This window comes from Anthonomus grandis, chromosome 12, assembly GCF_022605725.1.
Source record: "Anthonomus grandis grandis chromosome 12, icAntGran1.3, whole genome shotgun sequence".
NCBI lineage: Eukaryota > Metazoa > Arthropoda > Insecta > Coleoptera > Curculionidae > Anthonomus > Anthonomus grandis.
Genome location: NC_065557.1, coordinates 5756782 through 5773083, shown reverse-complemented (window position 1 = coordinate 5773083; position 16302 = coordinate 5756782). Strand labels below are relative to the sequence as shown.

The window sequence follows — 16302 nt, the reverse complement described above, 5'->3', positions numbered from 1 at the left end:
AAACTTTTGAATGCAGTTTTTGTGTGTTTTTGTTTTATATTAATCTTTTGAAGAATTACAGTGTTTTTTGTGTATCTAGTTTTTTTTTTATATGTAGGAACAATGTTGGGTTTCTTATACAAACTTGTTATTTTTATGGTACATATTAAAGCAGATTAATTTTACCTGAAACTCAATAAAAATCATCTGAATGATTAATAATAATCATGTAAAAAACTGAACATGCAAAGGGTCATTTATTTTGCTCTAAGGCTTTGAATAATGCGAGGAAAAAATTACAAAGATTTATTGAACCACCCAACTTTTTTGGGCCAATATGTATAAAAAAATGATAAATATAAATGAATGCAATATTAGAATGTTTTCTTTTATATAATTATAATTTATTTTCTTTTCTAAAATAGTAAAATTTCACATTTTCTGAATATGCCTACCATGTTGATAAATACAATTTTGAAAGTCCCTCTCTATCTTATATATTGCTTTACTAAATACAGTCTAAATTTTCCTGGTTAAGCTGGTTTATAGGATTTCAAATTATTGCCCTGATTTCTTCAATATTTGCACTTCTTTGTGAATACACTTTATCTTTTAAAAACCCCCACAAAAATGGATCCAAAGGTGTGAGTTCTGGACTATTTGGTGGCCAATTTATGGTTCCTCGCCTACCTATTCATATTTAATACCTATTATTTCAACAATTTACTACAGGCATTCCGCATATACTTTCCGCATTTAAAAACTCCGCTTACCTGTAAAAGTGCAGTTATCGGTCCACATTATTTTATCAAATAAAAAAAATTATACTGTTTCTTTCTTCGCAGCTTCTCGGCACAAAATACCATTCGAGCATATTAATCCAATCTTTGAACAGGCATTATTTTATATGGAAAATAAGAATATTTCTTAAGAGTTTTGAATTGACGTACTAGGACTTTCTAAAGGGTGACAGATTGGTATGTATTCATTGATTGCAATATGGTATATTACAATTACGTTGAAAAAATAACAAAATATCTAATTCTTTCTATGTTGATGATCTGAATCAGCCCTGTTTGGATATAATCGCCCATCTTTCCTCAGAAGTATTGAAGAAGAAGTACGATATTGATAATATAAACGTAATATTTCACATTTCTCTTCATTTGTATTACGAATTTTACACGAGTATAATAAAACTCACAGAAATTAATTTAGTATTGTTTCTCTTTCTGTTAATGTAATTTCTTTGCATCAATATGTAGATTTAACCATCTTATACAGTTTTCTATAATATAAGAGCCAGGCGACCAGATCATCAAATTTAAACTTTAATATTTCAAAAACGCTTGAACCAAATGATTAATAATGCATCTATTTTTATAAATAATAATAAGAAAACCTATCATTTGAAAAATTAAATATAGGAAGTCTATATCTAATATTTAAGATATTTTTCTTACTTGTAATTCTTTTTTACAACACCCTATATAAATAACCTATATTTTGCAAAAACTACATGTGAAACCTACAACTTTTGTATTATCATTTTTTTTATACTCAAAAATGCTGAAACAGGTATCCAATGATTTTAGAAATATGTGAAATTTGTCCCTTGAAATCTCACTAAAATTTGCAAGTGAGTATTTTGTATTCTAGTGGTTAAAATTTTATAATTATTAATGTCTGTGATACTCTATGGACTTTTCAAGCACTTCTGAAAAAATGAGTAAAATCCGTAACATAAAAATCAAGATACTAACATTTTTCTCACTGGAGTGCCTGGAAGAAATAAAATAATTTGTCTCTTATTGGCGAGTGAATATCTTTAGTTCTAGTGATTAAAATTTATTTATTATTGGTTTTTGGGATACTCTTAAGGGATTTTTATCTCTAAAAAAATTGTTAAAACCCATTTACTAGAAATCTAAGGCTAATTTCTTGATTTTAAAATATTTTTGACCAAAATGATGAGATAGGTGTCAAATGATTTTATTAGAAGAACTTGTGTTCCAATTTTGAGATCTCCACCTTTCATGGTTTCAGAGATATGAGAATTTTACCACTAGAAATTTAAAAAAACTAAATCATAATTTCTGGATTTTGGTATATTTTTTGAACTTCCAAAGCTAATTTCTTGATTTTAGGAAAATTTTTGGAAAAAAAGCTTAAAGAGCTGTCCAATGATTTTATGTAAAAAAATCTACGTTTCAATTCACAAGTCTCTAACTGTCTTGGTTTCAGATATATTTAGATTTTGTCCCTAGAATTTTTATTAGACATTTTTTTTTCAACTTCCTTGGCTAATTTCTTGATTTAAAAAAAATGGAAAAAAATGATTAAATAGGCGTGCAATAATTTTATTAGAAAAACTTGTATATTCCGATTTTCAAATTCCTTTTAAATACTTGGAACAAAAAAAATTACCTTAGAAGCATGGAAAATTATTATATTATACAGAGAAAAAAGCTAAAGGGGGTGAGAAACTATAAGGAACGATCTTGTACCTCTATTTTCTACTGGTTCAAATCAATCAAAGCTTTTTATGACTAAATGTATTAATAATAGTAACAAAATATGTCACTTCTTAGCCTTATATCTGCTTTACTATGTACTCCTCTTTAATGTAAATCTCTTCTTATTTCCTCTAGTAGCGTAGCTGTGTGGTAAATTGACGCATACTTCTATTGCATGTTTTACAGCAGTGATCCTAATTCAATTTTGGGCGGTGTTAGGTTACCACCCGACACCGAGATCATCAAGTACACGTCGTCAATAGTCGGTCCGAAAGTGCCCGGCACGACCAACAGGGGGCGCAAGAAAACGATCTCGTTGGACCCGCCCAGCGTCAGCGTGCTGCCGTCTGGCGGTTTATCCGGCGGTTTGTATATCGAGAGGACGTCCAAAAGGCCTAAACTTAGTGTGAGTAAATTGCCTGATGTACAGCATCAACCACTATAGGGATTAGCATAAGTATCAGGAAAAAAAAACATAAACGTAACACTCACTCACTGTACTTTTAGGATCATGACATAACCCCACCGGGTACGCCCTCTTCGGACCGCGTAGAAGTGATCAAACTACCGGCGACCAATGGCAGCCCCTCGGGGATCTCCAGTTATTCAGGGGCCACGGAGGGGACCGGCGAGGCGCCCCTTAATCTCTCCCTTAAACCAGCCTCCTTCACCTCGAATACCGGCACCAGCTCCTCACTTAATTCCCTTAGCAATATGAGCGCCAGCATAGGCACAGATCGAATATGTAAGTCCGTATACAGTACTCGTTATATTATTAAATTTGTCTTATAGCCAGGCAATAACCTGGTATTTTTTTTTGTATTTGACATCATCCGTTACCAGAAACTGACTCATATACCTTAGTTAAAAATGTACAATCGTATTCTTCAGTTTCCCAGCAGTTTTACTTATTTTTAAGCCCCTTTTGTTATTTTTTAATAATGCGTTTTTCTTTAAATTTTATAGTTTAAAAATATGTATTGGTTCTTTTATGAATTTATAATTTTTTAGGATGCATGTACTAAAGATTTTTTTCTTATGCAATATGCATATTTTCCTTCTTTCTTGTTTGGCACCTAGAAAACTAAATTTCTGCAAAAAAAAACATAAATTCAATTTATCTAGCAATCAGCTACACCTGCTACAAACTCAAGTTAATATAACAATCTAACAACTAGATAATTAAGATTTAAAAAAAAAGTAATTAATTAATGAATAAATGGATTTAGAATGACATTTTCCAAATTCCTACTAATATATCGCTTAAAGTTATGCCTAAAGGCGTGGTTATTATCAAGTTTTTTATTGCACCAGTTAAAATACTACAGATCTTAGGATCAATCCACGAAAGTCAATCGATTTTTTGAGATTCAGATTTGTCATGCTATTTGGTATTCTTAAGTTTCGGTCTATATTAGTGTTGAATATAAATGATCAACATAGTTTCTTAACAAGGGTTTTTGATACATGAAAGAACAAGCACTTAAAACTTACAATGATTTACATGTCGGTGTTCGTTTACCGTTCCTAAATAATATTTTCAAAATATAGTTTTGTATTTGTGTATTTTCACACATCTTTCTCCATACTAGCACTGCATATCTAAGCAAGGATTCTACAAGTGCTTTTATATACATTTATTAATAAATGTTTATCTAAAATTGCTTAAATTAGGTAAAACTTTCTAATGTTTTTTTTAATTTACTAACATGTTGTTTCCACTTCTATCAATGATTACCATAAAGTATTTAGTGAATGGTACCTCTCTTATTTTGTTTTCCAATACAGTGACTTTAGTGCAATTAAAATTAAGTCAACAGCATTGTAATTGGTTTTGTCATTATTTAACGTTTAAAAGTATCAAGCCAATTTTTTGTTGGAAGACCTACAGCAGTTTATTTTTTAACTTCTTGTTAAGTATGACCTACAAAGACTACAACTGTATCATCAGCCCACGAAACCAATCATTATATTTGTTAAAGAACTTATATTATTAAGTGTAGAACGTAGGGGTCCTAGAGCAGTGTCTTGAGGTATGCCGAAGTAGTTCTGATGTTTCTACCAACTTTAGTTATTTGTTTCCTATTAGTCAGTGTTTCCTATCACCAGGTGAACAGTTGTTTTTTAAAGAATTTATGCGTTTTATTATTTCATTATTTTTATTAAGCGGTTTTAGAAACATGAAACTCAACGTTTTGTACTTTACTTTGAACAAATGGTTCGGAACTAAAATTTTATTAGGCGTTTCTTTAACCAATAGTAAGAACGAATTTGTTATAGTATTCGGACATTCCCCTATCATTTGAAGAACATTTACTGTTGTCTAATTTTTCAGTATGTATCCTTCTTATTAACTGCATCAGATATGATTCTATAGTGATTTTTTTAAAGTCATTTGCAAAAGTTAAATGTATGCTTTATAATTGTTTCTATTTAATTTCTGTAGCATATAAAATTTTTTCTGTTTATTATATCATTATCGATCAAGAGGTTTTTCTTCATTTTATCGCCACGTTTATTTGCCAATATAAGACCATGGTAATCCATGGTTTGAGATTCTTGTGTTCTGTATAATAAATTTTTCTTTAATAGTAGATTTTTGAACAAAGATATAAATTTTATCTGCACAATTCAGGGCTACCACGTCAGGGTCATTCAAGTTTAAAACTCCCTCCCATTTCTCGGTTTCATTAAGTTTTATCAACTCTTTTAAAACGTGTTTTATTTTTAGGGATTTGCTTTTTGTTGTTGCTTTTCCATCTTTACAAAAAAAACTTGATCATTATCGGATGATGATCTGTGATGTCGCTTTGCATAATAATAGAGGTATTTTCCAACAAAGTTATTCTTAATTTGTTCCTGCGAAATATCCAAACATAAAAATCCAAACATAGCTGCTGGTTGATGTTACTCTTGTTGAGCAAATTATAGTGCTAACAAAACCTTGAGAATTTAAAAGGATATCCATAACTTTTGTGTTAATAATATTGATATTCATATTACCAGTCATCGGCTCTATCTATTGTTTATTCCTATAAGAATAATAATCATCTAAGTCTTCTAAAAATAAGTGCACATCAGTGAAAGAGCTACAAGCATACCACACAATTTATCATAATTAACATTGTGCAAGTAAAATTTAATTCGACAAAAAGTAACCTTTGATTTACTTAACGATAAAGCAATAACTGATGCATTTTTTTAAGGAGACCATCATTCAGATTTTCTCTTATTTACTTTAGAATATACTCGCTTGAATATTGAACCGAGAGATAAGATATATATACACTCGAGTACTAATTTGACAAATTTTGTGTCGTAGCTCGACGTAAACCGGGACCGAAACCGCGCAGGGTGATCCCGATGGAGTCGACCCCGCCCCCGACCACGCCCCCCGGCATGACGCAGTCGCAGTACTATCCGGGGGCGGAGTCGCCACGACCCCCCAGCCGTAACGAGGGATCGGACGGGGGCAGTTCGACGTCCTCCACGTCGGCCACGACCTCGGGGGGCGGTCAGATGGGACCGTTGTCCAATCACAAGGAGGGACGGCCGAGGAACTTGGGCCGGGGCGTGAGCAAACCGAAGAAGAACACGGTCGCCTCGTTGTTGGCGCAAAGTCGCGCGTTAGGTGAGAGATTTAGAAGTTATAGAGTTAAAGTTTTGAGTCGCTCGATATATTCAGTTAACATTTATCAGTGTCTACTTGTAAGGATAAACATCGTTTGTCTCATATAGAATAGTAAATGTCTCAGTTGACAAATGTTTTTAATAGCTATTTTATAAAGAACTTTCCTCACAAAAAGTATCAAAATATTTGAATTTTTATTACAGGAGTGCCTGTAAGAACAAACATCGTTCTTATCATTTGGACATGTGACATATTTGATCTCAAAAAAATTCCTTAAGATGGTGTCGTTTTCAGCATAAAACTGACTGCAAAAAGTTCAGGTCTTATTGATCTAATCGTAACTAATTAACCTTTCATAATAAAATATCGGGATCTATAAATAGGATTGATCATAATATGGTATTTCTAGTATTGGATTTTCCTAGGCATTAAACTAGTTCAATACAGAAATTATGAAAATATACATTTAAATAAGTTTCTAATTAATTACAATTTTCAATAAAAATATAGTGTCTTTAATTAACAAGCATGCTCCTCTTTGAATTAGAAATATGAAAGATAAAATTTTTAAGCCGTGGATTATCAATATCAAATTGCTCATGAAGGAAAGGGATAAAGCCGCTTGCCGAAACACGTTTGCAATATTCCAAAGAAGTAAGAAATTACACAAAACATGCCATTACTTAGAGAAAAAATTACTTATTTTAATTTAATGTCTCAAAAACGCTGCAAAGATTTCTGAAATAACAAGGATTCTGATCTTCCCGATACATTTTCTGATTCAACGGCTCTTAGAAACTATTTTACAAATTTGAGTAAAACAGCTTTTACAATATCTAATGAGATTAAATCTAAATTAAAATTTATTCTAATGGATCAGCCAACTTTACTTACTTAAAGTTGTCAAAACCATTTACTGTAAACCAATTGGTGAAGACGCTTTTTATTTAAAAGATCTTTATATGCATTTTTGCTTAAATCTATTAGTAAATATTATTAACAGCTGCATTTTACAAAATTTTTATCCTACAATCTGGAAAAAGACAATTATAAAACCCTTAGCAAAGCACTAATCTTTAGGAATTTAAAGATTTCGAGCCTATACCTAGCCAAAATCTTTGAAAAATTTAGAAAAAGTAAACTTAAAGTACTTTAAAAAAATTAATAAAATTTTGGTAAATAAAAGAACTTTTACTAAGAACTAATTTTAACAACTAATACCACAGAAGAAAAAAAAGAAGTCACATGTCACGGAATGTTAGATTTGAGTAGAGCCTTCGATATTTTATTTCATTATTTTAGCAGGACTCATTGGAACTCAAATAAGGAATTATGAACTGAAAAGTGAAGTTACCACACTGTATCTATGGGTGTGCTGCAACTTTTCTATTTGGGTCCATTGCTCTTTTCCTTCTATGTTGCTGACATGACCTTATATAAAACACTCAACATTATAGGGATATGCAGATGATTGCCAACTTTATCTCAGTTATCAGATCAGTTTGATCAGGTTAAAAAAGTATTGATAACTTTTCGCAGGATCACAACTTAAAATTAAATGCTTTTAAGATTTCTTCTAATTTTCATGCACATATTCGAGATGTTCAGCGAGCAGTTGTCAATGAGGTAAAAAGTTTAAGCTTGTATTTTGTCAGTGGTACTACATTTCAAACTCTTAATAAAAATAAGCTTAAAATTGCATAGATACGCCTAAAAAAACTGTATGTACTAAAAAATTATTTACTATCTAGTACTAATAATAATAAAAAACTTTCTTGACTTCTTTGTTGACTCAGAAAGTCTTTTAAATTATATGGCTCTAATACAAACAGAAGTGTTTTAATTTCTATATTAAAAGATCTAAGGCTTATAATGATTTTAATTCTATTTGGTAATTTATTAAATAATTTTATACACCTATATTAAGGACTTTTTTCAGTCATGTCGAGTCAAGTCGTTGACCTGTGAAAAGGATATGGGGGGTTATTATTTTTACTTTTGTATCTTTTTATTGCTGGGCCATCAAACATATATTTATGTTTAAAGAGAAACATCAGACATTTATAAATATATAAGGCATTTACTGTCATAACATTTAGGGCTATAAATCACTTCTATATGTACTTAAATAATCTAACTTCCTAATAACGCGGATAACTCTTCTGTACAACAAACACTCTTTAATAATTTTTGAAGTCACTGATAGGTCAGTTTTTTTTTATAAATAGGTTTATGATTTGCTAATTTAAATTGGTTGGGATAGATCGCAGACTTAAACGAATCGGTCAAAATATGTATTAAAATATTAGTAATTTTACAGATAGAGACTTTGACATTATTTGCTGGAATCTCATCTTCATCACTAGTTTATTTATTTTTTAACTTGCATGATATTTCCATGAGTTTTTTATTTGTAATTGATCTGAGATAAAGAGATTGATTGCTAGAGATCATGTTTGCCAAGTATTCATTTGCAAATTCTTCAGAAATTTGTTGTTTGTCACCATTAAAACAACTATCTGTTGATTTTTGTTTCCCATTTACTTCGTTTTATTTTATTGTCAGAAATAAGCCAGCCATAAGAGTATCTAATTTATGTTTGCACTTTTCAATTTTTTCAATTTTTTTTTTGTTATTATTGGTTTTAGTTCTGGGAAAATAGTGATTAAATAAACTGTTATAATAATCGATAAAAATCTCCTATTGCATATTAACATTATTTCTATCAATATCATACCCATGTTTCCAATCTTGAATCTCGCATAGCGTTGAAGAACTTGATTACTGTGATGTTTTGTATTCTGATTCCCTGTTGGAGAACCTTTATATTTAGTGAATTATTTTAAATATCATCTTGATAAATATAATATTAAACTTATTGGGAGTCCCACAGCGAGAAACACAAATTTTCAAAAAACGTTTGTTTGTAACCACTCAATTTTGGAATAAATTACCTGATAATGTTAAACATTTAATAATATGAGCATATATTTAAAATAATTTACTTGAAATAGAGAAATGAATTGCTGAATTTAATTTGAAAAAAATACCATTAAGCCACCTCCGTCTAGAATTTCTTTCATACTATTAATAGTAGTTCTGTTGGCGAAGTTCGTGTTTTTAAAAGGGCCATGCCACACAGGTCTGCACCTCTGCTAACAGTTTCGTAATCGAGTCATGGTCCTATTTATCATAATGGATTATTTATTTTAAATTGGGTTTTAATTCTAATGATAAATAAATTTATTCTGAATGTAAATAAAACAGACAATTTGAAAACACCCAACGGCTTAACACTTTTACGGCTTTTTTTTCTCAAAAATTCCGCCTTTTAAAAATCATTTAACTCACAACCTTTACTTACACGGTTATCTATCATTGATTGAAGGTATCAAACCGGTACCGATGTTGGACCCCAACGTCTCGATGAACCAGCAAATGAGCCTGCTCAAGTCGAACATATTAGCGGCGCAACAGTACATCTCGGAGGCGGGCGGGGACGAGAAGGCGCTGAACAAGTTCCTGCAGGAGAGATTCAAGGGGGCGCTGAGTGACGGTAGCGCGGCCGAGGCCTCCGATTCCGATAACTTGACCGATTCGAATCACACCGATTCGGAGTTTGAGAGCGAGAGTTCGACCCACCATCAGCAGGCGGTCGCCTCCAAGAGGCAGAAGCAGTACGACGAGAGGCTGCTCAGGGTGCCCCTCGAGAAAGGTCAGTTAGTTAGTTAGTTTGTCGTTTCAACAAACGTTCTTTAAAGCGGGAATTTGGTGGATAAAAACAGTAAAAGCAGAGATCATTAGTACTTCCATGTCTATTATAAAACACTGTAACTAAACTTACATTTGTATAACTTATACAGAGGTGTGCATAAAAATAGTAGTGGCAACGAAACTTATTGAAATTGCAATTTAATAATACCTATGTTTCTCTTAGAAAATATCCTAAAACTCCTTAATGAATGAAGGTATTTTAACGTAAATATATGTGAAGAATGCAAAAAATTCCAGTAAAAGATTATTTGTTCTAAAAAAAGTAAAAGCAGCGAGTTATAAGACGGAACCTCGAGAAAAGCTTTTTAAAATTTTTTTATTCAAGAACGTTAGAGACAAATCTAATGTTAGCTTAACTAAAGCTAAAGTCTAAATTTATCTTTCTACAATAGGGCTTTTACTCTTATTTATAATCTAGAAAACAGTAAGGGATTAAATTAAGGGGTTATATAATCCATAACTAGCGTGTTTTCTTTATAAATAGCTAATTCATTATCAGGTTAAACGACTATCCATCCTTGAGCGTTAGCAAAGTAAAAATTCTGAAAAATTGTTTAGCGTACTTAAAGTATATTTTCTTGTGAAATTTATTAATTGCAATGGGTCGCGCGAGGCACAGTGCACCAGAGAAACGAAAAATTATTATGCATTTGTTACGTCAAGAAAAAAGTTATAAATTTATTCAGCAAGCACTCTCCTGTTCTTCAAAAAAGATTGCAAACTCAAAAAAGTGGAAAAATCTGTCGAAAATCGAGGCCAAAAAAGAAAGACCACTTTGTGCAACTAAAATGCCTTTTATTTCTTCTGGTCAAATAAAAAATGATTTGAATCTTACAATAAGCAGTTCAACAGTTCGAAAAAGGCTGATTAAAACAGGTTTAATAGCTAGACGACCAAGCAAAGTTCTCTTATTGAATCAGAGGCAAGTAAGAAGGCGATTAAACTTTGCTCAGGAACATGTTTTATGGGATAGTACAAAATGGTGTAACATTTTGTGGAGTGACGAATCAAAAATTGTTTTATTTGACTCGAGTTTTTCCCAGCAACACGTACGAAGACCACCTGGTCAAGAATTTAACCCACGCAAGACAATAAAACATTTTGGATCCAGCAGAATGATTTGGTGTTGTTTCTCCTGGTAACAGTTTTAGTTTCAAATGTTTGAACATTTTTTCAAACCTTGGATGTAATATATCTGAATTTTTCAACACAGATACAATTCAAATTATGTTCTTTAAAAAAATGGAAAGATGCTATACTTTAAAGAACAACGATAATTAGTAATGTAATCATACTTGAACTATTTGACAAGCCTTTTTTACGTTAATTCCGTTGTTAGTGGCAATAGCTAGAAAATGTGAAGCCCCAGTTCTTCCAACACTCAATTTCTGAGGTCAAAAATGTATGCAAATGTCTTAAAAATCTTCAGTATGTGTTGATTTATAAAATACCAGAGTTAGATATAGAGTCATTTCTGCAATTAGACCATCCACCCATTTGTAAACTTGAGATAGGTGCTTCACTAATTTTTCAAGAAACTACGGTTTTTACTCTAGTGTACCCGGATTTGAGAACTGTATGCGACAACGAGTGCATTTCATTGTTTTGAATACATATAACCATATTTTTTTCGTTGTCATATCTAAGGGGGCCGCTGAGAAATAAATAACTATTGCGAATATTTCATCAATCTTGTTGTTGTCTTGTAGAGTACATGTTATCAAAATACGAAGAAATTGTACCTTATAATGCTTTAGAAGTACTTGAAAATGAAGAAATAGCTGATAAAGGCACATGCATGACTAGTAAAGCAATTTCTGAGTCTATAAGTTCTCCCTGTCCTTGCTGAGACGTAGTTTCAGTATCAGTGGTATCTTTTAATGTCTGGGTGTTATCTACAAAAATCACTTTTCGGCATAACCATAGTATCGCAACTACATCATGCTTTTTGGGAATAAGTCAAATTAAAAATATTTAACTCACCAGTTCAAATATGTGCATACTTAGTCCCAGTAACTTCCTAGTCTCTAAACCTCTCCACCAAGCTTATATGTTCTTGAACCCTGTAGAAACACTCTTACCAGATCGCCCCACGTAAATTGAGAAGTGAAAAGAGTATTGATTGTCTTAAAATAAGTAGTTAAATCAATTAAAAAAAAAAGTTTAGACCTAAGATACATCTCGGCCATTTTAAGCATGTGGACGGGACAAATCACAAAATAGGATATGCGAAAAAAAATGTTGCCAATTTATTAGGTAATATTTCTTCACCAAAATTAGCAAATATATTCTTTATTAAATAGACAATATTTTAAAAAATATAAATGCAAGCAACATGTTTTTATAGTAGAGATAATAGCAATAAACGACGGTTGTGGACGGGACCAGAAAATTCCGTATCATTTAAGTTACATAAAAAAACAACCAAAATTTCTGAAATGGTTATTTTAACAAAAAAGATATCGTTTTTAATTTTCAACAAAATACTAGTAAATCACATTAAATGATTAAGAAAGAATTTTTCTTTAAGAATTCGTAACTAAAAAATGATATTTATTGGTTGTGGACGGGACGGTTGTGGACCGGACAAAAAACCTTAATAACTTTAGAATATTTTTTTATAATTTATTTTAGTATAAATAACAATATACTCTGTAATACAACTAAATTAAAGGGAATGATAACGACGAATTAGTTCAACAATAAATAATTAATGATTATAATGTTTTGTTAGAGATATCTTTCTTATATTGTTTTGATGGGTCTGACCAATTTCCAATATTTTTTCGGACACAGGCCTAAAAAAGTGGCATGACTGGAGCCCTGCAATGGGCAGGACACTTTCCTATCGAGCGGTTAACATGTTTTTGTTATCCTAAATCTTTTGACTTGAAACGTAGATAAGATTTATATTGGTTTTACCATTAAGTGCATTAAAAAAATCTTTGGAATTATTAATAAGTAGTTTTCTACTTTTCACCATTTCCCAGGCTACTCTTTTAAGTTTCCCTCCTACTCCGTCTACAGCCCCCCTTCTCGTGAGAAGTGTCAAAGAAATTCCAAAAGCCAGATATATCGAAATCTTCATTAAAATGACATAAATTCGATAGAGTAAACTTATTTGTAAACTGTGCTGCACAGCCATCAGAAAATATCGATACAGTTCTCAAAGTACTATAGGCATTTCTTAACCAATGAACTATTTCTTTTAGAAATGCCCAGACTGCAAACTTATCATGTGATAACTCATCACTGATGATAGCAAACGAATGATGGATGTTTTTAGTCCAGGCTCCTGCCGTAAATATTGTGACCTGTCTGTGGCTCCAGTGCGCACTTTGTAACTCGTCCTGACTAATACATGAGTAATTTTCTGCGAAGTCTACTTGCAGGACATCTTTTTCTTCATTTATATTATTTTTTTCTTTCTCAAAATTGCGTTCTTGTGTGGTTTTTACAAAGCAATGAACTTTAAATTTCCCCATAGAAGATTGACTTACCACCTTTTCCATTTTATTTCGGTCTCCAAATCGGTATTTAAAGGCACCAAAGCAAATTCAATATCGGTATCACAGTTTGGGCATAAATTATTCATACAGTCGAAATTATCTGTATCGCAACATATGGCTGAAAGTAATTCCTTGGAAGATTTTGGAAATTCATGTACATTTTTGCAAATAGCCTCAACCAAAAAATTAAAGTTCGCATGGTACTTGCAAACGCAAAGGTCGTGAGGCATTTGAGAACTTAGCAAGACATGTTTGGGTCGATATTCGTAAAATTTTGTTAATTGAACATCTAATTCGGGATTTTCATGTATGAACAACTGATAAGCTTCCTTCACAGTAACAGTCATGTGACGCTTTTGCTTTTTTTCTTTGATTCCTGATTCATTTTTTAAAGCAATAACGTCTCTTTTCCCTGGCGCCTGTCTACTTATCATATCCCTGGTGTAAAACCGTTCAACACTTTCCTTAAGTTGGCTTTCCAATTTGTTCCAAGGTGTTACTTTTTCTGCACAGACTAAACTTGTTTCTTTTGGAAATTCGGCATAAAAAATTTCTTTAAAACCTCCTTTTTTTGCTCAGCACACTTCGGCAATACAGACTTAATTTTCTTTACCATCTTTCCCATCGATTGTGGCGTTTTAAATGAGCTGATATTATCTGAGGATTGGATTTTCTCAACTTGCAACTCTATTCTGACGATACAACCGTTTTCTTAATGTTTGCTATCTTTTCTTTACATTTATCATATCTTTCCAACCTATCAAAAACCTTCCTGAATCAATCTCTTCTGCTTCTTTCTGCGGTCTCTTTTTCTTTTGGCATCCTTTTCTTTAAAACGCATGTGCTTCTCAACATTCTCTTTGAGCTTTCTTCTAAAATCTATAGATTTTTCTTTATTTGTCTTAGGTGCCACATTTTCTGTAAAAAAATATGGACTCATAAGTTAGGATAAGATTGACCGAGAAAAATTATCTTAAGATTAAATAATAATAATAAATTTCATTAAAAAAAATGTTTTTTTTTGGCTTCGTGGAGTATCAGCTCTCAGCGAATCGGTTGCGATATACATATAGATCACCAAAAATAAAAAAAAAAACTTACTTAAAATAAGTACTTTGCAGCCCGTTTTGCATTAAAAATTAAATATTTTCGATATATATATTAATAGGATCTTATTTTTATATATTTTTTAATGTATGGGTTGCGGACGGGACAATTTATTTATAAAATTTTCTTGCAAAATAGTAACATAATACAAAAAAAATCTTTTACTATAATATTGCCCTAAATGCAAGTCAAGAAAAAATAAAATTGAAAGTTCAAACTTTTTATTATTTAGTGGGATATGCCTACTTTTCTAAGAATTTGGTTGTGGACGGGACAAAAAACCCTTATTATTACACTAAATGAAAAAATATATCTACTTTGATTACGAAATTAATATTCACCACAAAAAACTTGAAACCACTGACATTTACTCTGCCATGACAGTGTCTCAATGTATCACTTGTTTTAATCCATGGCCGACTATACAAAGTTAACTATTTTTTCCTAAAACAGCCTGCTAATACAAACCTGAAAGTAATGAGTGTCCATTTTTTTCGGATGTTATTTTTTATATATTTTTATAAGTTTCTATGACAATTAAATGACATTCAATAAATATATGGTTTAAAAATATACTTTAATGCATTTTCGTATTTTATAAAAAAAATCCAAATCGCTTGAAATGGCCGATCTACAAAGTAAGGAAAACGTCTACAATTTTTAGCCTTTTCTTGGGGGAGTATACTATTGTATGAGAATTTGCATTTGTTGGCAAATTTCGTATACTGCTTATAAATGTTAGTTAACGGAAAACTATTATTAAAGGCATTGTATTTTATTGTGTTAAACTCTTTAAAGAAACTAGTTTCTGACAGAAGGATGAAAATTTATGGGAATACAAGGAGTTGAAAGAAAACTGTATAATTTTGTCAGTGGCTGAACACTATAGATTTCAAATTCAGGTTTGTCATCCTTACGTGTCAATAATTACCAGTATTCTTTTTTTTCCAATGTAAACTCTATGGCAGGGTATAAAGTGTTCACATATTTTTAAAAGTCAGACAATTGTTCGTCATTCCCTGCCCATATTATAAAAAGTCGTCCACGTATCTCTTATAGGTTGTAAGAAAGAAGTTAGAAAAGCCACTTGACGTCTTTTGTTGTTCTAAATTTATAAATTCTCATAAAGACCTCACTAAGGTGACAAACATGAACCCATACCCAACCCAGTGTTTTGTCTGTAAATTGAATTTGAAAAAATCTGGTCTAACACTAAAGAAAGACATCATGACCTCTGGAAGTGGGTTAAAGCGTAGCATCTTTTAAAGAAGGGAAACAGTGTTTTGAAGGGATATTAGGAAAAAGGGTTTTAACTTCAACGGAAATTAAAATTCGAATTATTCTGTAAATTTAGATTTTTAAGGGAATTAACAAAATCAGTTAAATATTTAATGTAATAAGGATTTTCAAATCTAAGGGTTTCTTTAAAAATATTATTGAGTCGATAAAGGATACCACAGACCGAATAAAGCTTTAGGGTCATGATTCAATCAGCTCGAATTTGAAGAAACAGTAAGGCAAATTGCAAAATGTGTATTGTTACTTAAAACTAAAATTAATAACGTTAATCAAGTACAAATACATTTACATTCTAGTGAAACAAATTTAAATAGAAGAGTTAAGAATTATAAATGATTAACGCCTTTATAAAAAAAATAAGGTAATACGTGTATACCTTTAAGGTTAATTAAATTACTATTTATTGCCTCTGAGTTACGAGGCATTTATTTCTGGAATGTTCCCTTGATATTCAGCTATGTGGGACGTAGGCAGGTCGTTCATAAAA

At 31.4% G+C, this 16302-nt stretch overlaps 1 protein-coding gene across 12 annotated transcripts in view; it reads left to right on the top strand.

The window, feature by feature from the left end:
- Positions 1–16302, top strand: part of LOC126743274 (bromodomain adjacent to zinc finger domain protein 2B) — a 94107-nt gene that overhangs the window by 41378 nt on the left and 36427 nt on the right. For 8 of the 12 annotated variants that reach the window (XM_050450296.1, XM_050450285.1, XM_050450286.1 and 5 more), the window contains 4 exons: positions 2682–2901; positions 3003–3240; positions 5818–6126; positions 9515–9841. In XM_050450296.1, coding sequence (XP_050306253.1) covers positions 2682–2901; positions 3003–3240; positions 5818–6126; positions 9515–9841 — 1094 coding nt within the window. The remainder of the gene's footprint in view (positions 1–2681; positions 2902–3002; positions 3241–5817; positions 6127–9514; positions 9842–16302) is intronic. The other 4 variants (XM_050450289.1, XM_050450291.1, XM_050450292.1 and 1 more) reach the window with 2 other exon arrangements.